At 31.2% G+C, this 26816-nt stretch overlaps 2 protein-coding genes and 1 long non-coding RNA gene across 8 annotated transcripts; 2 read left to right on the forward strand and 1 right to left on the reverse strand.

The window, feature by feature from the left end:
* Window positions 1-9903: 9903 nt before the first annotated feature.
* LOC137827286 (uncharacterized) lies at window positions 9904-11124 on the reverse strand. The gene is made up of 3 exons (XR_011083700.2): window positions 10957-11124; window positions 10726-10805; window positions 9904-9976 (listed from the first exon to the last, which is right to left on the reverse strand). It is a non-coding gene; the product is annotated as an uncharacterized LOC137827286 (long non-coding RNA).
* A 7308-nt stretch (window positions 11125-18432) lies between these two features.
* Window positions 18433-19301, forward strand: LOC137824515 (non-specific lipid-transfer protein 1). Its single transcript, XM_068630181.2, has 2 exons — window positions 18433-18870; window positions 19061-19301. Exons 1-2 carry the CDS (start codon window positions 18509-18511, stop codon window positions 19068-19070), a joined length of 372 nt encoding a protein of 123 aa, XP_068486282.2. The 5' UTR covers window positions 18433-18508; the 3' UTR covers window positions 19071-19301.
* Window positions 19302-20469: 1168 nt separating this feature from the next.
* On the forward strand, window positions 20470-23489 carry LOC137826175 (pentatricopeptide repeat-containing protein At1g01970). Of its 6 annotated transcripts, none has more exons than XM_068632052.2 (4): window positions 20470-20571; window positions 20730-20950; window positions 21618-22105; window positions 22606-23489. In XM_068632052.2, the coding sequence occupies exons 3-4, from the start codon at window positions 21653-21655 to the stop codon at window positions 23380-23382; spliced, it is 1230 nt and encodes a 409-aa protein (XP_068488153.1). In that variant the 5' UTR covers window positions 20470-20571; window positions 20730-20950; window positions 21618-21652; the 3' UTR covers window positions 23383-23489. The 6 variants fall into 6 exon arrangements, with proteins under 6 accessions (XP_068488153.1, XP_068488151.1, XP_090150789.1 ...); XM_068632050.2 differs by having other exon boundaries at window positions 20472-20530; XM_090294663.1 differs by having other exon boundaries at window positions 20476-20950; window positions 21618-22493.
* The last annotated feature ends 3327 nt before the right edge of the window (window positions 23490-26816 follow it).

Below are 26816 nucleotides of genomic sequence, written 5' to 3' on the forward strand. Positions count from 1 at the left end.
TGGGTCGCTCCTCGCCCTCGGCTTCCTGCACTAAGGCAGCGCTGACTGCTTCTTCCGAGACTGCTAGATATACCAGGATTGGGATGTCGGGCCTCGGCTTCTGGATGACAGCCGGGGATGTGAGGAACTCCTTTAATTGTTTGAAGATTTCCTCACATTGGTCGTCCCAGATGAATTTTTTGCCCTTTCGGAGCAACTGAACGATCGGCCTCGTCCTCTCGGCCAGGCGGGGACAAATCGAGAGAGGGCGGTCAGCCGCCCGAGGAGTTGTTGTACCTCCTTCACGGTGTTCGGAATTCTCATGCTGAGTATGGCTTGACATTTGTCGGGGTTGGCCTCTATCCCTCGGTGGGTGAGCATGAAGCCTAGGAACTTTCCTCCTTCCACCCCGAAAGTACATTTTTCGAGGTTGAGCTTCATGTTGACTCCCCTTAGAGCCCTGAAGACCTCGTCCAGATCCTTCAGATGTTGCTCGAACGAGTCGGACTTCACGACTATGTCGTCCACATAGACTTCTACCGCCCGGCCTATCAGATCCTTGAAAATTTTGTCCATGAGACGCTGGTAGGTCGCCCCGGCGTTCTTGAGGCCGAACGGCATGACCTCGTAGTAGTAGTTGGCGTCGGCCGTCATGAAGGCCGTCTTCTCCTTGTCCCTCGGGTGCATGCTTATCTGGTTATAGCCAAAGTAAGCGTTCAGGAAGCTCATAATTTTGTGGCCGGCCGCCCCATCCACCAGGCGGTCAATGCTCGGAAGGGGGTAGGTGTCCTTCGGGCATGCGCTGTTGATGTTCCTGTAGTCAACGCACATCCTCCAGTTACCGTTAGGCTTGGTAACCATGACGGCGTTGGCCAGCCATGTCGTGTACCGGGCCTCCCTTATGAATCCGAACGACAGGAGCTTGCCCGCTTCCTCCTTTGCCGCGAGTCGCTTTTCGTTGCCCAAGTCCCTCTTCTTTTGGGAGATCGGGCGGGCTTCCTTGAATATTGACAACCGATGGGTGATGACATCGGGGCTCACACCCGGCATGTCGGCCGGCGTCCAAGCGAACATGTCAATGTTCTTTTTTAGTGCGGCATGCATGATCTCGGCCTCGGCCGCTGCCAAGGCTGTTCCTACAGCCGTGCTGTGTTCTTCGTCGAGGAGGGGGACTCTCCTTAGCTCTTCTCTTGCCTCCAGTCTGTCTTCGGTCGCCCGGGGGTCGAGGTCCACCAACGCCACGGTTGGCCTGATTTCCCTCGGGCGGTCCTTCCTGGGGGAGCGGTCTTTTCGGGAGGACTTCCTTACTCTGAGGGGAGAGGAGTCAGCCCTTAAAGGTTCCACCCGGAAGCTCTCGGCGTAGCATTCTCGTGCTTCTTTTTTGTCTACGTGGACCGTGAGAATGTCCCCTGTTCTGGAGGGAAACTTCATTGCGAGGTGGGGGGTTGATACTATGGCCATCAGCCGGTTGATGGATGGTCGGCCGAGGAGGATGTTGTAGGAAGTGTTGGCGTCAATGACCAGGTATCGGATTTTGATGGTCCTGGTGCTCTTCCCCTCTCCGAAGGTGGTATATAGGTCGATATAACCCTTGGTGCCCACCCTCTCACCCGAGAATCCTACCACGTGGTCGTCGTATGGCATCATCTGGGTCTCGGCCATCCTCATAGCCTTGACAGTTTTCCAGTAAAGGATATCCACCAAGCTTCCTTGGTCCACGAGGGTCTTCCGTATGGTGAATCGGTCTATGTCGACCGCTATCACCATCAGGTCGTCCTGCTGGCGGTAGTCTACGCCCTTGAAGTCCTCGTCCGTGAAAGTGATGGTGGCATCCTCGGTCGGAATGCCACCGCGTTCACTTGATGTACCGTCCGGAGGTGCCTCTTCCGAGCGTTGTTCGTGCTTCCTCCTCCGGCGAAGCCGCCGGCTATGGTAGTGATAACCTCTCGGTTACCTCTCTGATCGGCCTCCCTGGGGGGATCGTCTCTCCGCGGGCGGTCGGCCCTTGCGGGTTGTCGGTCGCCTCTTGCATTTCGGTCACTTCGGCCGCGTTGAGGTGACCTCGTCCGCCTGGGTGGATCCTCCCGGTCGGGTGGGTATCGACCATTCCGGACGAAACGTCGGAGATGCCCGACTTGGATGAGTTCCTCGATCTTATCCTTAAGAGTCTGACACTCGTCGGTCGAGTGTCCGGTGTTTTGGTGGTACCGACACTGCTTCCTCCGGTCAGCATTATTTGGGCTGGCCACCTTCCTTGGGGGAGGGATCAGCTCGGCGTTGAGGGCTTCGTCCAAGATCCTCCCTCTCTCAGCCGTCAACGGCGTGTATCTCGAGAATCGAATTGGTCGGTCTTGATTCTCCCGCCGCCGGTCAGTTCTCTGTATCGGCCGCGCATGGCGGTCTTTTTCTTCCTTCCTCTCTTCGCCGGCCTCGGCACGGGCCTGGTTGCGGAACTCTCTTAGTTCCTCCAGCTGCATGTACTTAGCGGCTCTCTTTCTCAGCTCGTCTAAGCTGTCGGCCGGCTGCATGCATAGGTTGTCGGCAAAGGGTCCCGGGCGCAGGGCCGTCAGCATGTGGTGCATGGCGACATCTGGACTCAGATTTCGGATGCTCATTGCCACTTTGCTGAACCTATCCACGAAGGTTCTCAGCGACTCTCCCTTTTCCTGGCGGATGCCTACCAGAGCGATGGAGGTCAGATGGTGCGGCCGGCTGGTCGTGAACTGTGTTTCGAACTTTGCGACGAGCGTGGCAAAGCTGTCGATGGAGTTGGGTGAGAGCTTCGTGAACCAACTAAGGGCTGCACCCTTCAAGGATGTGGGGAACACTCGGCACAAGACGGCGTCGTCCGAGGTGTAGAGACTCATATGGGTGGTGTAGGCGTCCATATGCTCGTCCGGGTCGGTCGACCCGTCGTATCGGTCTCGGTTGAAACCCTTCCACTTCTCAGGAAGTGGGACTTCGATGATGTTGTTTGTAAAGGGATGTCGGCGGTTCGAGTCGGCCGTCAGGGTCGTCCGGGTGGACCTGATTAGGCACGACTCGTCGCCCATCTCAGTTTCGCAGGGAGGGGTCGGCCTCTCGTCCCCTCGGCCACATCCGGGTTGGGGGGAGAGGTGTAGGACTTGCCGACCACGTTCGTCGGTATGACAGAGGGTCCTCCCTCCCCCAGCTTCTTTCTCATATCTTCGTTCTCTCTACGGAGAATCTGGAGCTCTTGCTCATTTTTCTGAGTGGCTTCCTCGGCCTTTCTTCGCATCTCGGCCATCTCCCTCTAGAGAGACAGCATCAACATTGTTTGGTCGGCTTCAGTCATTCTTTCCATGCTTCTTGTTGAAACCATCTACTTTTTTCCTTCAGCTAGTTTCCCTCGGCCCCACGGTGGGCGCCAATTGTTCCTGCTAGGGAGATGGGACCTAGAGAACTATTGAAGTCTTCTTCTCCTTCCTTCGGTCGGGCAGGTGACTGGGTGATGAACTGGGATTCTCCTCGTCCTCCTGCTTATCCTTCGGCACTTGGGACTCGATCGTCGGGTGAACACCGGATGGTGGGGGTACCTGCGAAGGCACTCCGACGCTCAAGTCAGTAAAGCGGGTGGTCAGCTCTCAGGTAGGTGAACAGTAATAAATGACATATCTTACTCCTTGGAATGTGTGCTATTTATATTATTCTAATGGGCCTACCTTGTTGGGCCCGTTTATCGAGGTGGATACCGCTTAGGGTTGCATTACCTAATCCTTGATGGTGGATTAGGTTCATTGATCTTGGTCTGGGAATTAATTGTGACGGGGTTCGGCCATCGGCCACCTTCTCATGGTGAGGGTCGGCCATCGGCCAAATCCATGTGGTCTTCGACCGTTCCAGCTAGGTCTTCTAAGGTCTCGGACCCTCGGCCGAGTCCCCAAAGGTCTCGGCCACCCGGTCTCTCGGCCAAGCATCCAAATCTATCGGCCAGACCGACTGGGTATCGGGCAGCCAGGCAGGTCCTAGCCTCGCCCAGTACCGGTACAAAGAAAAACACATGTAACTTCTTTAGTTCATAATAGGGAAAATTTGTGTATCCAAAATGACATCATTTAAGTTACAAAAACCCAAAACTTTTGTGGGTTTTAGTTCCAACAACACCATCATTAATGAAAGGAGAGAGACTTGTAAAGAGGCCACCTATTGCAGCTCTAGTTAGAAAAAGTCTTATATAGTACTTTAAAAAAAAATTATGAAATAAAAATCAATTTTTAAACATAAAAAATAATTAGTTGGTATAATTACTAAATTAGAAATCATTTTAAAGTTTAAAAATTTTTAGTTTTTAAATTAATTTCTATTATTGTTAAATGGTTTTTAATTGATATCTAATTAGCAACCAATGTTTTTGTTACTAAATTTAGAATCTAAATAATTGGTAGCAAAAGCCTTAGTTGTTAATTAGACAACAATTTAGAAATTATTTAACAATAAAATAAACTAATTTATTTTTTTTTTAATTTTTAAAATTGTCTCTAATTTAGTTAATATAACAACTAATTATTTTATTTTTTTTTAAAAAGTTGTTTTTATTTTATAATTTTCTAGTAATGATAGCCGATTTTTGTAATTGATAGAGGGTTGTTTCTTGTTCTTAATATGCTAATCATTCCTTAAGGCTCCGTTTGTTTCTGGGAGTGGAAAAGCGCCTATTCACTGTTCACAAACGAAAGTTGGAAAATCAATGCAAAATAATTTAAAAAATACAGAAATCGAGAATGTTTTCTCCCTCAAAACTTTCTTCGCAAATGTGTGAAGAAAGTTGTATGTGTATATATATATTTAATTAATATTAATTTACTTTTTTACCCATATATTTTAAATTAAAATTATTATTATTATTATTATTTGAAACAAAATTATAATTTAAATTTAAAAATTACAAATAAAATTATAAAATAAAATAACATAATTAATCATATTATATATATATAATAAATTATAAACATAAATAATAATAATAATGAATATACTTTTTAATAATAAAAAAATAAATTTATATAATAATTATATTAATTTAAAAAATAAAATTAAAAATAATAATGTTATTTATAATAAAAATAAGTTTTTATAAAATATTTATAATAATAAGTATTTAAATAATATTTTAAATAAAAAATAATTATAATTTATAAATAAATAAATAAATTTAATTTTTTAACAATTTTTAAATGTAAGGGCAAATATGTAAAATTACATTTTTATTAATTAAAAAAATACAATTTCAATCACACCCATTACACCACCACTCACAAACTTTTCTCACACTTTTCACTCTATTTATCTTAATCCAAACACCCTAACTTTTTTTATACTTTCTCTTCAAATTATTTCAAATCCACTCCCTCATTAACCCTATCTAATCCAAACAAAGCATAAGGTTTGTATCCAGGCACGGAAAAGCAAAGAATGGAGGAAAGCGCAGAAAGTTGGAAAAACGAAAAAAAGAAAAGTAAAATCCTGAAAAAACGATGCAACAACTTTTATGCCTTAAAATTTTCTCTTTCTTTTGAGAAGATTTGTGGAGAAAGATGACGTGGCACTATTCTTTTTTTTAAAAGGAATAAATTATATATAATTATATATGTAAACTATATTTTAATATATATATAACACTTATAATTTTTTATTAATTATTAATATTAATTTTTATATTATAATAAAATAAATAATAAATAAAATATTAATTTTAATTACTAATACATATTTTTATTTAATTTAAATTAATATTTAATTTTAAATTATTTTAATTCTAATATATATTTTTAAATTTTTTTATAATAAATTCTTTAATAATTTAAAAAAAAAATTTATTATGTATCAAATTTGTAAACTTACATTTTATACATTTTAAATAATTAAAAAAATATTTCCAAATATCACATCAATTACAAACTTCAATAAACTTTTTTCACAAATCTACTCTAATATATCTCAATTCAAACAACACTATTTTCCTCTCAAATCATTCTAAATCCTCTTCCTCAAATTCCCTCCCTAATCCAAACACACCCTAAGGTACTGTTTGTTTTTGCAGATAGAAACGCGCGAAAATACTATTTAGTAAGAATTGAGAGAAAAGCGTGAAATTCAAAAAGAATAAACACGTTAATCGAGAAAGAATCGTTGCCTAAACTTTCTGTTTAAAACTGCTAAGAAAGTTGAAAAACAAACTATTTTTAATAGATTAATCTTTTATAATATAATTTACTTTTATTAATAATTACATTTTGTAAATAAATAATTAAAATAATGAATAAATGTTAATGTTTTATTTTAATTAAATATTGAAATAAAGTACTTTATTTGATATTAAAATTAAAATTAATTTATTATCATTTTAAAATTTAACTTTTTATATATTAAAATTTAAAATAATTTATTTATTTATTTTAATTTACAATTTATTTTAATTTTGTTTACATTTTTAAAATTTAGTTTTTACATTACATTTTTTAAAATAATAATAATAAAAATAAATTATAAATAATAATAATAATAAAAATAAATTATATTTTTGATAATAATTAAAATAAATTTATTAAATAATAATATTAACATTAATAAAAAATAATTTTAATTTTGATTTGATTTTATAAAAAATATGTATTTATAAAATTTTAATTAACTAAAATTTACACACACAAAATATCTCATGTTTACATATTTAATCATTTTTAAATATAATAGTAAATTTATAAACTTACATTTTTATCAATTAAAAAAATATAATTTCAATCACACCCATCACATCATTCACAAACTTTCATAAACTTTCTCTACACTTTTCACTCTATTTACCTTAATCCAAACACCCTAACTTTATTTACACTTTCTCTTCAAATCATCTCAAATCCACTCCCTCAAATCTAGTCCCTATTCCAAACGAAAAGAGTGAAACTATGTTCAAACTTTTCTACACGTTTATTCCACTTCGTGGTCTCCAAGCCATATGACCAATGCTACCATATAACAATTACTTTTTTTCTTCTGTTATTTTCTTTTTTATCTTTAATGTTTGTGTAAACTAACTCTAAACATATTGGTTTAATAGCTAGACACCATTAAATAGTCTAGATTGGTCAAACACACTGCAGGTGCTGCTGGAAATTTTATCACTTATGTTCGATTCTTATTAATTACTTATGTTCGATTCACTAGGTTTGGGTCAAATAAATCTTATTTTTAAGGCTTAAACTTTAATGATTTAGTTTAATTTTTGTGAGTGGTTAATCCAACTCATCAGGTTGGTCTCGAATTTTCAACTTTAATTAATAAAATTCATATAGAGAATTAGTTAAAAAAAACGTAGTACAAACATGTTATGCTTTAATTTATATAATTCATATAGAGAATTGTTTTTAAAAAAAATAGTGCAAACACGTTATGAAATTGAAGTTATTTTTAAAAATATTATTTTTTAAAACTTATATTTGGTGTAACTCATTTTTTTTTTAAATACCAAATTTATTTGCATTAATATTTTTGTTTGCAGTTTTCTTTGAATGTTATTTTAAAATAATTTTATACTTTAAAAACTTGTTTTTAAACAGTTTTATTTAAAAATAAAAAATAAAAGAAATACCCACATGTATAAAAAAATATGCAAGTATTTTTTTCATGGATACCCCGGGCGATAGACACTTACCTGTTCGACCTTTTATCATCTTTAATCCTCTTTAGTTTCCCAAATAAAACCTCATATCTAAACTTATGAGTTGTAAAATGAAATTTTTATCCTCTTTAATTAACTAGCAAATTATATAACATTTTATATAAAATTTTACGTCTGTTTTTCTCTTAAAGCATAAATAAAAATAATTCAAAATGAACTAATAACAATAGTAAACATTATATTATTATCGTTACAGTTTTAAAATGTTGAAGTAAGGGAATATGTGAGAAAATTAAGGATGACAACAACAAAATTTGCATTGCTTCCAAATTCTTGGAAAAAAATGAAAAAAATAATGATTTCGATGGCAATTGTCATTTAAAGGAGTCATAATTATTACGAGTAATAAAATATTGGGAAAAATGAGAGAAAGGAACTACGTTTTTAGAAAACTTTGAAAAAAAAGAAGAAGAGATATTATGAGATTAAGTTAATTTGATGGAATTTGTAAGATATTAGTAATCATTTATCTTTTAAAGAATCATTAACCTGAGTGTCAACAAGTAGGTATGAAATATCACCTTATGAACATGTTTTCTTTTAAAATAAAAAAAAAATAATAAATATATATATATATATATATATATATATATTAAAAAAGAATAAATATAAAACATTTTAAAGATACTCTAACTCTATTACACCCTCTAAATTATGAATATGCACAAAGACAAAAATCAACCGTCTCTAAACAGTTATACACAATACCTAAACGTAATTAATATAAAAGTCAAAGGTGTGTATAAAAAATAACTAATATAAAAAATAAAAGATGTACATAAAAAAATATAGTTGCAAGGACATAATCAACTTAACAACATGCCCCAATCTCTGCACAAAGAGTGAATAAACATTAACAATCTTTGTCGAAAGAGTGAATAGACAATTTGTTAATGTATGTTTTGTGCACGTGAATGTTGTAGAAATAATCGTTCACAAGGTTTATAAATAAAAAGGTTTTCTTGATTTCTATAAGATCAAAGAGTATAACTAATGAAGTATGTTTTGTTGTGTCCATGTACATCGATTTTATTTAAGTTACTTTCAACTTTTCCAGATCATGCATATTTTATACTTTAAAGACTTGTTTTTAAATAGTTTTATTCAAATATTGAATTCTCTTTTATTGGCTTTAAAGAAAAAAAAAATTCATTGCTTCTTAGATTGGAATTTTCAGTTAGACCTAGTTTAAATTGGTTTTTTTAAAAGGGTTTAGACACCCTAAATATGTCTTGGCTAATTATATTTATTTTTGATAAAAAAAATGTATATTTTATACTTAGTTATTTATTAATTTTTTGGTGTCCTTCTTAATTAATGCTTTGAATTTTTCTTGAACTATTCTTAATTAGCTTCTCTAATATTTAGTTCCAATTTTATATTCTTGATAAAATATTTTTCTTGGAATGTTTTACATGTAATCAAATTTTTAAATTGTAAAAGGTAGTCATTTTAAATTTTATGAACTTTAAAGTTTATTTTTTGTGATTTTCTATAATTATTCCGAAACTATATAATTTATTCTTAAAAAATGTATGAGTTTTATTTTTGAATATATGATAAATTTTGAAAATAAACTATTGTTTAAAATTAATATGAAATATTTTCTAATTATGATTGTTATTACTAAACTTCATTGTTATATGTTCATACGTTTATATTGATAATCTTGAAGATGACTCTTCTAAAAAAATCCTAATAAATTATATTGGTTAAAGTTAGAATTAATTTACTTTTACATAAAACAATATCAGTTATAGTTTTCTTGATAGATTGTGTTTTTAACCTTTTATTTATTTATTTTTTATAAAAGTTTTCATGTTAGGCATCACTATGTAACTTGACATCTCAGCTAGGCTGACACCTCAAGTAACAACAATCATCTGCCATCACATGAAAAAAGTATTATTAAAAAAAAGGAAAAAGAAAGAAAATACAAAAATATGGGGGGACTAGACCAAAACCCACATGTTAACAAAAATGATACATAAGTAGACTATACCTATTCATAAATAATTCTAAGAACAGACTAGATGGAAGTCTATTATACCAATGAAATGATTCTCTATGAATGAACCCTAAATTAGCCAACTTATCAGCACATGCATTTTTTGTAACACCCCATAATTTACATATAACTATTACAATACCGGTTCTACATATTTCTATACAAGCTTACAGTTTTTCAAAACATTCCTAATATGTGATTAGGACAAATAGAAATACAAATATTTACAATATAAGTTTCAAAATCAACGCCTTAAAACTCTTCTGATCCTCAGACACCTGTAAGATCATCTGCTCGTGTACATAGTACAGTCATCGCAGTTCAAACATAACAAGAAAAACAAGGGTAAGCTAGTGAAAATAGAATTTTATAATATACGCAATTAAATCAAAAGAGAAAACCAAGTTATATGATCAATTTCTCAAATTATACAATCTTCTTCAAATTCCAACATTAAATCACATAGATCTACACATCCAAGATATTCAACAAACAACGTCTTTCGGAAGACCCGTATTAAGTAAGTCCTACCAGAGACTAACACCTGATCCAAAGATTACCAGAAAGGATCAGGGTAAGTTCAATACAACCCAAGTCGTGCATCTCATATGTCACGGTGTGCATGAACTCCCCCATCAGCTTCTCACCACCTGATATCTTAGTCTAAGTGACTTAGATCATCAGTGAAGCTCGGAGATCTCTGTTACCACATAGGCATCAATACTTAATACACAGCAAACATCAGTCCATACATTATCCCAAATGTATGAATTCAATTCCATACCATTCCGTCATACAATATCATTCAAAAATTGATCCACAATATTCAAAAGTCTATTTGACATGAAAAAAATAACATTTTAATACTAATCATCAAAATATAATATTTTTACAAATTTAAATAATATACAAACAAACAACCCAATATATAAACACACAACATTCCTGCAAGAGAAATTGAATATTGGGACCACGTCCCTTCCGCATTCAGATCTTCTATCCTAGGGTGCTATTAAAAATTAAATTTAGCTTCTCTTACCTCAATTGTTTGCTTTCCAAGCAACTTTTAGAATTTTATTCCCATCCCCACCGTTTGGATAAGCTTCAAGATTTACGGGCCTAATGCAAATTATCCAAACAGAACAAAATTTCAGTATATAGTAGAATAAGTTGAGAGGATTAAACTTCTCAACTGACCCCACCAAGATTGATGACTAAATCCTAAGGAAAAACAGAGAACAAAGGATATTTAGAGTAAAAATGAACTTACTCTGTTTGAAAATCTGATCGGGTAGAAATGTTCCTTAACTCGCCAGCTACAACGTGGTATGATCAGATTCTAAAATAGATGAAGATTGGGAGAGAAATTAAGAGAGAGGGAGAGAAGAGAATTGGAGAGAGAGAGAGAGAAATTGAGATAAGAAGAAAAAGAAGAAGAGGAACTATGCGTGAGGGGGGGGGGTCTCTGTTTCAGCTTCTTCTTTTTTTAAAAGGAAAAGTTGTTGTTACATTTTCCTCACAAAAAATATGAGTAACCCTAAACCTGATTGTCCTACAGAAATTAAGACAAGTATTCCATCGATTACGAAGCATCCACAGAATATTAGTCCTAACAGTAAACACAGCACAAACCAAGAGATAAGTTTTTAACCTTTTATTTATTGTTTGTTTGAATGTGTAAAAAGAAGAAGAAAGGAACAGGAAAAAGAGGATGGAAGATATTGATTATGGAAGAGTTGCTGATAAAAAAATCACAACTTAAAAATCATTATATATAAATTAATTTTAAAGATAAAAAATAATTAATTATTATATTAACTAAATATTATTTTAAAAGTTAAAAAGTTAATATTTAAAATCTTAATAATAATAATAATATATTAAATTAAAAATTATTTATTAATAATTAAAATTAATTGATATATTCAAAATAATATTTAATTTAACTGATATAAAAAATAATTATTTTTTATTTTTAAAATTAATTTTTAAGGATTTTCTTAATATATGTTGAATTTTAAAAAGTGAAATGTAAAAAAAGTTAAAATTAATAGTGGAACGACCAAAACAAAATTTCTAAACAAAAATATAAAAAAGTTAGTATTTTTTATCGGTAAGAAAGAATGAATAAATAGAACAATTCCACAGAAGTAGTCTAACCCTTGTACAAATCATGACAATAAAACAAATAATAACCTAACAAATTCTCCTTAGAAAGAGGAGGAAGAGTCATTGCCTAACAAAATAAACTAACAAAAATTGTCTCAACTTCAACTAACTAAACTAACAAACCAGCTAAACAAAACACAACGTACCACCAAACAAAAAAAATCACAAAAAGGAAAAACCAACCTACTCAACCTCATGAAAAAACTACACTCAACCCTAACAAAATACCCAACAACAGAGCAACAATCTACCATCCTAAACCAAAAGAATACATTTTAAATCGAATTGATACAAACCAGGAGAGTCAAACACCAATCTGAAAAGGAAAAACAAGCAGATGTTACCTTAGTAGTAATTTAAGATCAAACCTTCAATTGGGCCAAAGAAAATATTTATGAATGATCTACCACTTCGTCCTTGAATATGATCTTATTCCTATGACTCCAAATTTCTCTTACCACATAAATCCACACACTCCTTAAAACAAAGGTTAGTAAGGACTCAACATGATTAATTATATTATTAATGACAACTTATATTTTTATAATTAAAATAAAATATTATTAATAATAAATACCATTAGTTATTTTTAAATAGACAACCTTAATTTTTTATTTTTTTTAGTATATTTCCAACTAAATTATTTTTATTTCTAGCCATTTCTCCTTTTTTTCGCTTTTTTATTTTTTTCTTTGTTAAATGGAACATTAATGTTTTAGTAAATTTACTTTTAATTTTGAATTTATTCTCTTATATATTTATATTAAACTCATTTATATAATTAGTGCATTAATCTTAACCATTTTATTGTTTCTAGCCCCTCTACAGTAATTATAAAATTATGTTAAATAATTAGAATGTCGGTGGTTCGAAACTATCGTTACTTACAAAGAGACTCTAGGCAATACGTACGTAGAATGAAAAATACACCAAATAACACTAATTGGAGAGCTTATATAATTTCAATAATTTAGTGAGAAAAATTAATAATGGTTTGTGTCCTTTTAAATAATTTAATAAAAAGGGCCATTTATATTAATTTTTAGCTCAATTTAATATTTCATTAAAAAATATTGTTAATAATTTTATCATAATAATAATAATACACCCACGATTTTTAACTAAAACATTTAAACAATAATTGTTACATTATTCCATTTTTGTTTTTGAGATATTAGATACAAGCTGAACTTTTCATCTTCACATGTAGTACAATGTCCTTGTGGCATAGCCAACATAATTTACATGAAACTATGCCATCAATTTCCTGTAACTCTGCTATCAATTTAGTAAAATAAATTAACATTTTTAGTTTACTAATTTATTTTGCTCACCAATTGGCCAAACCATCTTAAAATTGATTTACTAAAATTAGTATATAAAAAAAATTCTAATTTAGAAAATTCTAATTATAAATCTTTACAAGTTAAATTATAATTACTAACTGTACTTGAATAATTTAAGATACAATTCTTTCAATTTATTCTATTAGAAATATTAATTAATTAATTAATTTAAAAATTCAAGGTATTTATATAATTAAATGTAATACACACATATAGAATAAATAAATATATATATATATATATATATAATTTAAAAAAGTGATGAAGACAAGTTAGGGCTTTTTGGCCGTCCTAATTATGAGGGCCAGAACATATGGACTTGTTTCATGAATTTGGATTCTTTATTAAATTTTTGGTACTGTTATTCTAACATGTATTTAAAATATACTAATTTTAATATTTCAAAATATATTAAAATAAATTTAACATATTAAAATTAATATATTTTAAAAATATAATAGAGGGAAAACATAAAAAAATTTAGTAGAGACTCTGAATTTTGATTTTATTGGGCGTGAAGATATTTTGCTGTTGAAGACCATAACTTCAAATGTGAAAAATTTAAGGTACTAAAACAAAATTTAATAACGAAAAAGAAAAATACAAAAAAGAAAATATATATGTATAAAGTTACATAATCTGCGGAATATTTATAAAATAATCAGTTATATAGTAAGATACGATTGACTATGCCTTTAATATTTTATTACAATAAAAACAAATAATTAAATAATAAATAAAAAATTAATTTCTACTAATTTACACTTTTGATTGAATCCATTTGCTTATTCCTTTATCGAAGGAAATAAATCATAAATGATTTCCTTAGCACAGAGGACACTATTTATTTTCTAAGGCAATTTGCATGGTAGTTGATAATGATTGATAACCAAAATTATTATTCAGATTCATTTAATATAACATGGACTGTTCAACCTAACCTATCAATGTTGATGTGACATTCCATTTGAGAGAAAAAAAAAGGAGTACAATTGATACTACATATGTATTGTAGTAGAATATTTTTTCTTGTAGAAATTCTTCTTACTAGTTATCTTATTTAGTAAACATAGAAAATATTAAATACTTTTTGAGTTACTTTATTTGGATTGCAGTGAAAGTGAAAAAAAGAGAGAAGGAAAATAAATATAAAAAGTATAATTATTTAGATTGAGAGAAAGAAAATAAAAAGAAAAATAATGAAAACTTTATAGTAAATTTAATTAATTAATTAAATAATATAATAAATTATAAAAATATCACTTTTTTAAAAATAGTATGAATTAAAATAATTTTTTTATTAATTAATAAAATTAAAAATAATATTTAAATATTTTTTCTATTAACATTTCATAAAATTACATTAATCTAAACAATAATTAAATTTTGGATATAATTTTATTCTTTTATAGAAATTTAATTTAGTTTTTCAATATTTATTCTATAAGAAAACAAAATCAAAAATATTCATATCAAATTAATATTTAAATTAAAATTAATTTTATTTCAACTAAAATAAAAAAAGTGATTAATATATATATATATATATTTATCTAAATATTATTAAAAATACTAAAGTTAACTTTAAACATAACTCAACCTCATAAAATCGGTTTATGAGAGATATTTACACTCATGCTAAGAGTGACTCGAGAATGACTTTGATATCATATTACAAAGTGAACTTTAAGCCTAACTCGATGTGCGATCTCCAACAAATATTTGTAAGTGTTATTTTTTATTATAATTATTTTTTATATTAAGTTTGTGATTTTTAAAATTAATTTTCTTATTAAATCTAATAAAGTATTGAAGAGAATTTTGCATAAAGATCAATAATTAGATAAATATTTTAAACATAAATTAAATATCTAAATTGTAATTTTATTGGGACAAAAATTAATTTTCAAAGAATAATAACATTTCAAAATGTGATTTTAAAAATAAAATTTTAATTTCATATGCATTATCTTCATTATTCTTGCATTGGAAGTGACAATAAAGCCAGCGTTAAAAGACATTTTCTTTTCTGATAGCATTACTATTTATATTTTTGTATCGTACTAATTAGGTATTCATATTCCAAATCGAAAGTTTTCAAAAACAACCTTGTCATTGGTTTCACCTTCAAATTTAACCACAAAAAAACAAACCACAAAAGTTTCTCGTTGTGGTATGGTTGGCGTGCAGCCCAGTATTGCATGCCCATAACAGGAAAAAATAAATAATGAAGATAACAAAATATATTTCACTTGCTTTTTTATCTTTTACTTTTTAATTTTTATTTCTGGAAATAAAATTTATATTATAATAAATTTTAATTCAGAAACTTCATATTAAACAATATAATTATGTATACAAAATAGTATTTAAAAAATAAACTGATCGAGAAGAGAAACAACCACATCTGCTAAAATTTTTGGTATTACTTTATATCATTGGATCTAGGAAATTAATCGAAAGTATTTAGTAATAACTTGCTTGCATGTTTTATAATAATTATTTTCCAGTACACTTTTTAGTTTACTCTGTAATTCTTTTTAGCCGTTAATATTTCAAATTTTACATTTTCAAATTCTTTCTTTTCAAACTATTTATTTTTATATATAATTTTTTTTGTTATTAATTCAGATTTATTAGTCTTAAAGATTGTTGATTATTAATTTATATTTTATTATCGTTAAATTATTTACAGTTAGTATTACATTAATATTAATATCAGTTTATAGAATTTATAGAACTATTAGTATTCCTATGTTATAATTTACAGTGTAATTTTATTATATATGTGTAACTTTATTATATATATTATTAAAGTAAATCAAAATAAGTATATTAGTTCAACAATTACTAATTTTAAATATTTAATAAAAACTTATTTTTATATTAAATAATATCACTATTTTTTATAATTAATATAATTATTATATGAGTTTATTATTTATTATTTGTAATTATAAATTATAATTATTATATATTTTTCTAACAAATTTATTTAACATTCAATATTTTAAATTTTGTTTTATCATATTATATTATATTTTATTATGTAATTATATAAATATATATATATATATATTTTAAATTTTGTTTTATCATATTATATTATATTTTATTATGTAATTATATAAATATATATATAAATATATATATATATATATATATATATATTTACAACTTTCTTTCCAAATCTCTCTTAAGAAGCCAGAAAGTCTGAATCTCAAAATGTTTTTTTTTTTACTTTTCATTTTTTATTTTTTATATTTTTACATTTTCTTTGTATACAGTAAATCTTCTCGAAACAAACACTACATTAGTGTTACTTTATGTTTTTTTACAATTGTTTTCACTTAGAAGGAAAATAAGTTACCACTGTAATTTTTTTATTTTTTTTTAAAATTAAAAAATATTCACATGAATTTCAAAATTTTTAATCAAACATATATTTATTTAGATATTTTCAACTGTTAACAAAAGATCACATCATTTGTTAGCGATTATGATTAAACATTTTCTATTTTTATGTGACTCCTATTTGTCATAATGCTTATGCAATGTAGACTTTCATTTGGGTTTATGAAAATAAATTTTGCCGGACAATTAACTTCTTTCCATTTTTTTTTAATATTGTTAAGAATCAAAAGTTTTTATTAAGTTATTTTTTATCAGAAAAAATAAATAAAATTATAAACTATTTGTAGTGAATAGAAATTATCTTATGACTTCGTTACATAGTTTGAAACAAGAATTCTATTAGTAAAAGAAAATGTAAAAAATGCTTCAATTTAACTAAATTTTATAAAATTTATTTGTAAGGTAAAATTTGTTTCTCAATTGGAGTTTCATAGTTTTTTTTTCTTTGTAATTTTTTTTCTTTGCATGGAAAGTTAAACACTTTTTTAGTTGATTCTTTGTAATTCTCTATATGGGATTTTGATCAATAAATTGTTTTTTTTTCAAATTTTTTTTCAATTATATGTTTTTTTACAATAAAATTATTATAAAATTTCTAACACACTTCATCCAAATTGAAAAATCAAACATTAAATTTGCAGGATTGAACGTCTAATAACAATTTATAAAGGGATAATTTGATACATTCAATAATCCTACAAAATTAAGTAATAAATAAGGATTAATCATACTTGCATGCTTTAATTTTTAATTTGATTATATAATTAGTGATATAAAATTCATAACGATAATAAACAAAGATAGAAAAAAAATTGAGTTGGAATTATTATTTTATGAATATATATTTGATCTATTTTTTAATATTTACACATATATATATATATTTTGAGAAAACCATTTACATAATCATATTTTTTATGTCTATCCCTATCCAACACAATATGGATTCTATCTTATACTCCTCTTTCCCTTTTCTGATTTGTAACATTTGTTGCTGAATTTTTCAACATCTAGCTATTAATTATTTATATATAATCATGATAGGGATTTCAAGTAATCAATCATAAGTAATAGACGTGAGTGTTTCTTTATTTGACCTCATACTTCGATTAGTTTTTGTTCCCCAAAAGCAATTATTAGGTGCTAAATCCAATTTTCACTCACATTTTAATACTTCTCCGAATTCAACTACACTTCTGTTATTCTTCATCATAAAAAGTGTAGGTAAAGGGATTTCCAATCAGATCAGCAACAAAATACTCATTCTAAAATAAACAACATCCAAATAAAAACACAGAGATAAAATGAGTTTTACACCATCTATCAATCTAAAACATATTCTTTGAAAAAAAAAATATTGACAAAAATGCATTTTCGAATTACAAGGAAAAACAGCAGATAAATGAAGTGATCTATAACACAGAACAAACAATGAATGCATCTGTGATAAACAGTTAGTGACAGAGAGCATTACATTTAGCTGAATTTCATTTAGCTTCAATGCTTGGTGTTTTGATTATAATCATTGGCTAAAGTTGAACAGAAGTTGGAGGGTAATAAACAAGTAAGTTAGCAGAAAGGTGAAGTTGTATGAAAAGCTTTAGTTGTGAAGAAAGTGGCCCCCCAAACTCATTTTAGGGCAGGCAGAAAAGGGTGATATGCACATTGCCATTGTATTGCATTATTGCAAGTACCGGTTATCTGTCATTCAATTCTTGCATTAAATGAAAACCAAATGACCTACCATTCCTTAATTCGATCACATTTCATAATCTAACCATCCCAGGTTGAATCCCTCATCTCTATAAAAACCCTTCAAATTTCATTCACAAACCACAACCTCAACAACATCATCCCTTGAACTGCAACTTTCTCCTCCATCTTTTTTGAATCATGGCTAGCCCTCTGGTTTTGCAGGTTACCTGCGTGGTTGTGGTGCTGATGGTTGGTTTTGGACACATTATGCCCTCGGCAGAAGCAGCGATTCCATGTGGGTCGGTGCAATTGGCTGTGGCACCATGCATATCCTACCTAACGGGTCCTGCTGGTACCAAAGTCCCTGCACCATGCTGCAACGGGGTGAAGCGCGTCAACGACCAATCCAAGACCACCCCAGATCGACAAGCTGTGTGTTCGTGTCTCAAAAACACTGCTTTGAGGATACCTGGAATCAATGTTCCACGCCTTGCAGCCCTAGCTGGCGCTTGTGGGGTCAACTTGCCCTACAAGGTCACCCCTTCCATTGACTGCAACACGTAAGATCACTCGCATGAACAATCTTTCAGCCAAATTCTATATAAGCCTCAAATTTATCAGTCATGCTGTCACTTTGAAGAGAACTTGTGTTTAAATAATTCTGTTACTTTGATCATTAGCATATAAAATGTTCATGCATGTAGTATATTTATGCAGATACTAACATCAAGTTCACTTTGTTCATTGTAGGGTAACTTGAACAGCTTTCACAAGGATTTACCCTTGTGACTACATATACCTATTTCGCAATAATAACCAGAAGAGAGGGAATAAAGATGTTTAACTTCCTCCTTTGTCTGGATCTCTCAGTAGGGAGTATTTTATACTATAGGATGATGAACTCCATCTCCACCAATGTTATAATGTTGTTGTTTGTCCAATGATATATTGGATTTTCTATCATATCTACATATATTGGATTTTCTCATGGGAGCACAATTCTACACTTAAAGATTCTAAATTTACATAATATTTATTAATGGTGATTAAATATTCAGTTAATAATATTATAAATATGTATTTGACTTAAATTTACATGTTAGCAAAGTACATAATGGATAGTTTCATTTATAAGGTTAATATATAATTTTTATCATCCAAACATGCCTTATGGAATTTGAAGGACAACTGATATACTGGTGAGTGAGCAAACTGCAACATCATACTCTAAAAGAAATAAATACTTCTGAATTGCAAGGGGTGGAAGCTATTTAAAGCAGTGTTGCATGAAAGAATTTATGTTAAATCTTATGTTTAACCAATGATTGAATCAAGGATGATGACCATATTAAGAAGTCCACTTCTCACTCATAAATATACGGTTATTATCCCTAATTATCAACCTAGCGTATGATACTATATATTTGTGAATAGTCTGATAACAATCCGATAGTGGATAATTTAATAAGATCAACAAACTTTCAATATAATAGATTCTAAATGACTATGATATCATTTAAAGAAGTAAACTTTAAGTCTAATTTAAATCTTACAAAACCAACATTTTAGGTGATATTTGCACCCACTTATACATTATTAAAACGAGCATATATTTGAATAGGTTTTGACTCATTTAAATTTTAGTCTAAGTTGGATTTAAAAAATTTCTTCCTGCAACCCCATGGTTTCATCATGTATCACATGGATGGTGAAATTATCATTCTATTTTTAATAAAAATATAAAAAAAATCCTACAACACTTTCTCTTCATCTTCTTAATTGAACATGATTTTCAAATCTGTCATGAAGATCGATTGATATGTATATATCTATTTAGAGGAATTTTGACTTGTAAATTTACATCTAGTTATAATCCAAGTAAACCTGATTTGAAATCTTCCTTAAATATTTTGTTTTCCAAATCTATGTTTATTTTAACTAATTATTTTCTATATTAATTAGTTGAAATTATTTTTATACAAGTCCGTTGATTATAACAAATATTTTAACATATTGATTCATGGTATCAGTTGAAATCAAATAATTTAAAAAAAAAAAAACTTTAACCATTACATGAAACAAATTCTTAAATACAGTTATAATTTTTATTATAATTATTATTAATAATATGAATAATATTAATAATATGAATGGTATGAATGCAGTGTTAGCCTGTGTGGACGTTGAATGCAGTGCGAGCGGACGACACGAGTCTTTCCGGTACAGTTGGGAACGACACCGTGCCGAGGACGCCAACTCTAGTTTGTTTTTGCTTCGATTTTATTTTGATTTTTTCTATTTCTTGATTCGTTACTTGATTTGGCACAATTCATTTGCGAATTTGTTCTTTCGTTTTGATCTGGAATCCGATTCGGAATTAATCGTTTGAGCTTATTCGTTGAAATTCTGCAATTGAAAGTACACAAGAAGCAAATCCCTGCACGAATTGAAGCCAACATTGGAGGAGAAGGTGGTCGAAATTCGGTGATTTGAATTAGAAAGAGCATTCCTATCGGAATTGTTCAAGTTCTGTCTAATTGGTGAATTAGAAGCAGCTGACTGCAGTGTTGCTGAACGAATGGCGGCACTATTCTGGTCTTGTGTCCATTGAATTAATTGAAACATTTCATCGAGCACTTGGTAAGCATTGTTTTCAATTTATTATGAACAGTCTAGAAATGGTTAAATAGACAAAATAGTTGGTCAAAGAGTGCAGAATTTTGAAAACTATTTAATAAATGGTACGAATGAATTTGTGGCGCATATGAACATTTTCCTCTTTATATTATCCATCCCTAAACCAACTGTATGATTCGAAACCGATTACGTCGAACCATCCGCGAAGGTATGTACGTTGCAATGCAATTGGTTTGGGTGTGAAAAAAATCTAAAGAAAGATATTTGTAACCATCTTACTGGTAAACAAATATTATCTGATTGTTAAAATATTACATATCTCTTAAGAGGCACTGCTTACAAAATTTGGAATACCTCTCTAACCTCAGCTTGTGCTTTTTCATTACTCTTGAGTCCTTCATTATTTCAGCCATCGTCCAATCTATGGTTGTTGCTGAAGTCTCACCTCCAGCACAAAAAATGTCCTTAAAAATAATTGCTATTAGACAGGAATAATAAGTTGTTTGCATTTTTCTCTATTAATCAAGTTAATAAATAAATTAATTACCAATGTTTGCTTCGGTATTAAATTTTAAGAAATGGAGTAAGAGATCTATGCTTCATTTTGTGGCTGCTTGTGCTAGCTTATTGTGATGTGAATCTTTTGATTTATTGGTTTAAATATCATTAGGATATAACAGGTTCTAGTTTTGATCAAATACTTCAATGATGGGCACCTACTGCAATAATAACCTCGTGTGCAACTTGAATTACCCACACTACTCAATAACCAATTGTGGTGTTCTGACTAGAAGACACTCATTATGCCAAAACCCAATTTATTTTCGTTTCCACAAACACCGTTTTGATTCAGTACTAGCTGGTATTGGTATGAAGGAAATTGTTAAAGAAGTCAGTGAAGAAAATGAAAGAAGGTTTAGGTGGATTGAGGTTGGCAAAAATGTCACGATAGAACAACGACAGGCCATATCTGAACTTCCTTTCAGGATGTCGAAACGAAGCAAAGCCTTGATGAGACAGATTATATGTTTTTCTGCAGAGAAAGGCACCATATCTGATCTTTTGGAATCATGGGTGAGGATTATGAACCCTATCAGAGCAGACTGGCTTTCAGTTCTGAAAGAGTTGAGAATAATGGAGCATCCTCTTTACCTTGAGGTATTTCACATTTTTTGTTTCCTTGATACACTAGTTGCAGTGAGGTTTGAACTTACGCCAACTATCCAAATTCCAAATGGCATATGATAGTGTTTTATTTACCATTGGTTTTGTTGGTTTTAAATGTGAAGTCTCATGCAAAGATGCCAGTTTGAGGTTTATGTATTTACAAAAATGTAGTGAAGTGACCTTATAAGTAAAATAAAAAAGTTAAATATACATTCATTACGAAAATTGACGTTTTCTACATTTTATGGTTGTGATTAGTAAAAGAGGGGAAATGCAGTTTTTTCCTCTGACCATCTAAATGTTCTTGTCTGTGTACAAAGTTTGTGTAGCAAGGGAGTGATTTACTTTGTGTTGAATATTTTCCCAACTATTTATCGAGGTAGGTGATAACTTTCTTACCTGAACCTATGCAACTTATATTTTGTTTGCATTTTTTTATGCTTTATTTTTTGCAGTCTAAAATTATTCTGTTGATGTATACACATTTTTAGGTGGCAAAGCATGCTTTTCAAGAAGAATCCTTTGATGTCAATATTCGTGACTATACTAAGATAATCCATTATTATGGAAAGCACAATCTGCTAGAAGATGCTGAAAATTTTCTCACACTCATGAAGCAAAGGGGCTTCATCTATGATCAAGTAATTCTGACTACCATGGTGCACATGTACAGCAAGGCTGGCCGTCATGACCAAGCCAAGGAGTATTTTGAAGAGATCAAATCACTTGGCGAACCTTTGGATAAAAGATCATATGGCTCAATTATCATGGCCTACATCAGAGCTGGAATGCCTGAAGAAGGAGAGAATGTACTTGAAGAAATGGAGGCACAAGAAATAACCGCAAGCAGTGAGGTTTACAAGGCACTGCTTAGAGCCTACTCTATGATTGGCAATGCTGAAGGTGCACAAAGGGTGTTTGATGCAATTCAATTGGCTGGTATAACCCCTAATGATAAGATGTGTAGTTTGGTTATTAATGCTTATGCAATGGCTGGACAAAGTCAAAAGGCTCTAATTGCATTTGAAAATATGAGAAGAGCAAGTATCAAACCCACTGATAAATGCATAGCTTCAGTATTGGTTGCTTATGAGAAGCAAAGCAAAATAAATGCAGCATTAGAATTTCTACTAGATTTGGAGAAAGATGGCATCATGGTTGGGGAAGAAGCCTCTGCGGTATTAGCTAAGTGGTTCCAAAAACTAGGGGTGGTGGAAGAGGTGGAGCTTATTTTAAGAGACTTTGCCACCAGTCACCAGATAAGCTAATGTAGAAGTTACTGCATATTATTTATTTGAAGCTTTTTGGATCAATTATAACTGTTTTGAAAATGATTTAATATGCAATGCAATGAATATTTGAACTGTTCTGGAAATGATTCTTTCATGAAAGTTACTCGATGCAAAATAAGCAAACTGAATCTTAGTTAAAATGTTTAATTAATTTAAGATGTTTAAATAAAGCAATTATTATCTATGACCAGACCCAAGTAGTCGGGTACTGGAGAGTTATAATTAATTTCACGAGTATCGACCCGACTACAAAATAATATTTTAATATTATCATTTGTAAGTATAAATAACATTTTAATATTATAATTTTGTAAGTTTCATATTGTTTACAAAGTGAATCTTAATTCTGCTGAGCTTCTGCTGTTTACAAAGTCTGTTTTCTATTTAATAAATCTTTTACTTCATTATTCATTTCTTCCCACAACATTTGTTCCTTGTGGGTTTGATATCTGTCTTCAGGGACAAATTATTAATTTTGACAATGTAGTGCACTTGTCGTAGAAAAGTCATTAGCAATCGCTTAACAACTAGCGACCCTTATCGACCAATTACTCGGTTAAGACAACCGCTTAACAACTACTGACCCTTATCGAATAACTACTCGGTTAAGGTAGACGCTTAACAATTAACGATCCTTATTGACCAACTACTCGGTTAAGGCTGCTTAACAACTAGTGACCCTTATCGACCAATTACTCGGTTAAGGCAACCACTTAACAACTAGCGACCCTTATCGACCAATTACTCGATTAAGGCAACCGCTTAACAACTAGCGACCTTTACCGTAAAAATAAACTACTTAGTTAAGGCAGCTTCTTAACAACTAGTAACCCTTAGCGACAGTTAACTACACGGTTAAGGCAACCTCTTAACAACTAGCGACCATTATCGACCAACTACGCGGTTAAGGCAACCGCTTAACAACTAACGACCCTTACGATACAAATAAACTACTCGGTTAAGGCAGCTGCTTAACAACTAGCAACTCTTATTGACTGTCAACTACATGGTTAAGGCAACCACTTAACAACTAGCGACCCTTACCATAGAAATAAACTACTCGGTTAAGACAACTGCTTAACAACTAGTAACCCTTACCGACCGTCAACTGCACAATCAAGGCATCCGCTTAACAACTAACGACCATTACCATCAAATAAACTACTCGATTAAGGCAGCTTGCTTAACAAGTAAAAGTCTTTGTTGAACGAACGCAACACTACATACAACTCTTCGGCGAAGGCAACCTGCTTAAAAATTAGTGGCCCTTACTAATTATATGTGTAAAAGCATACACCACACAGAAATTTCCTTAAAAGTGTCTATCCTAAGGCAACCTGCTTAAACATTAGAGGCTCTTACTGATTATATGCGTAAAAGCATACACCACTTAGAAATTGCCTTAAAAGTGACTATCCAAACGACTGGATAACAGAACTGATGCGAGCATATCATTTGGTTGTTCAAACTTTTTTTAAAAAGACTAACACTTAATTTTGCACAAGTAACTTATCTCAAAGGTGCCTCGGGACACCCAACAATCACATCCCATCTCTTCTGAGGTAAACACATCGAGCTTGGAGTACAAGTGTACTGGTTAGTACCGGACAAGCCATGTCACTCGGTCTCAGTAACTGACCAACCACATTAATATACATTAAAGATGCTCAATAAATGACAGTAATGACAATTATGGAAACTCCCTACGAATCATAATCATGTCCCACCGAATCCAGGTGACATCCCCGAAAAATCAGCTAACAGTGATTTAGTGGAAGATATCGATTTATTAAACATATTCATCAAATATACCAATATTCCAATATACTAATATATCTCCCTATAAATCAGGGATCATGATAGAAATCAGTTAACATTGATATTTGATAGATTTAGCCTATCACAACAAAGGCTATATGATTAAACATTATAAATAAATCCTCCGCAAAGAAATAAGGTACACTTTAATCAACTTTCACTATACACTCTTAATACAGAGTACTTACTTTATCGTCAGAGTACCTTATTTAGGTTAACCCCGACCGAACACAAAAAATTAAAGGAGAAAACTTGAAATGAAGAGCGAGAAAGCAACCCACACATCAACAATTGTACAACTAACGTCCATCGTAAATGAAAGAATAACTTATGATTTAGAATTGTGAGATGATAGATTGTAGGGTTTTTGACCATGATGGGGTTATTTTTTCTGCTTTTAAAAAAATGGGGTCCGTTTAAAAACATTACAAATTTAGGCAAGTCGTGTCAATTCGACACGACTTCATATGCACAAATCGTCCCAATTAGACACGACTCTGCCACTTCATATTGAAGTCGTGCCAACTTAGCACGACTTCTGCCTTGTCATACTGAAGTCGTGTCAACTTGACACGTCTTTCCATAAATAATTTACTTCTAGTTCAACTTTATATTTTTATTTTATATCTTGTAATGAATTTTACTAGTTTGTTTAGTTCTAATTAATCTCTTATCATCATTATGTGTTATGTAAAATCATTACTTCTCAAGCTCTTTATTTTGCAAATTCACAACAATAATTCTCTATTTATTTTCCAAATACAATAAATTTTCATTTATCTATTTATTTCCAAATTCAATAACAATTTTCTTCATTTTTTAATTAATCAAATAATCAAATTATTGTATTACATTACGGTCAAACATGATTAATACACGATTATCCAATTTTTTGTTCCTTAAAACTAACACTCTTAGAAAATTATGTATCAAATTAATTTTTAACATTACATAACTTACTACCCAATATATAAATAATAAAATTAAAAAAAAAAATTATGACATGGCAGAAGTCGTGCCAAGTTGGCACGACTTCAGTATGACAGGACGGAAGTCGTGCCAAGTTGGCACGACTTCAGTATAACAAGGCAGAAGTCGTACCAAGTTGACACGACTTCAGTATGACATGACAGAGTCGTGTCTAATTGGGACGATTTGTACATATGAAGTCGTGCCGAATTGGCATGACTTGCCTAAATTTGTAATTTTTTTTAAACGGACCTCATTTTGGTAAAAAGCAAAAAAAATAACATGATGGTCAAAAACTCTAGATTGTAGGTACCAAACCACAAATATTTATTTTAAATATTTATAAATTTTAAGATAAAAGTATTTGTGTAAGTCATGTTTATTTTAACATTTTCATGCTTATTTTAAATAAAATTATATTAATCTTAACAATTTTGAAACAGAATATTTCTATAAATAAATTGCTTATATAACAATTCTTTTTTCAATTCATTCACATCAATCATATGTACAAATTTTCTACTCATTTTCTCTCTCTACATATAACCTAGCTTTACATTCTTTTTCCCTTCCTTTGTTTTCCTTACCACTCTGGTTGAAAGAAAACCTAAATGAATCTGCAC

This window comes from Phaseolus vulgaris, chromosome 8, assembly GCF_051622355.1.
Source record: "Phaseolus vulgaris cultivar YP4 chromosome 8, ASM5162235v1, whole genome shotgun sequence".
In the NCBI taxonomy this organism is placed as follows: domain Eukaryota; kingdom Viridiplantae; phylum Streptophyta; class Magnoliopsida; order Fabales; family Fabaceae; genus Phaseolus; species Phaseolus vulgaris.

What these genes read in the sequence shown, in the direction of transcription:
- LOC137824515 (XM_068630181.2), top strand. Translation starts at nt 18,509, where the DNA reads ATGGCTAGCCCTCTGGTTTTGCAGGTTACCTGCGTGGTTGTGGTGCTG.
- LOC137826175 (XM_068632052.2), top strand. Translation starts at nt 21,653, where the DNA reads ATGATGGGCACCTACTGCAATAATAACCTCGTGTGCAACTTGAATTAC. An exon ending in AGCATCCTCTTTACCTTGAG is followed by an intron (nt 22,106 to 22,605) that starts GTATTTCACATT and finishes ACACATTTTTAG; the next exon opens with GTGGCAAAGCATGCTTTTCA.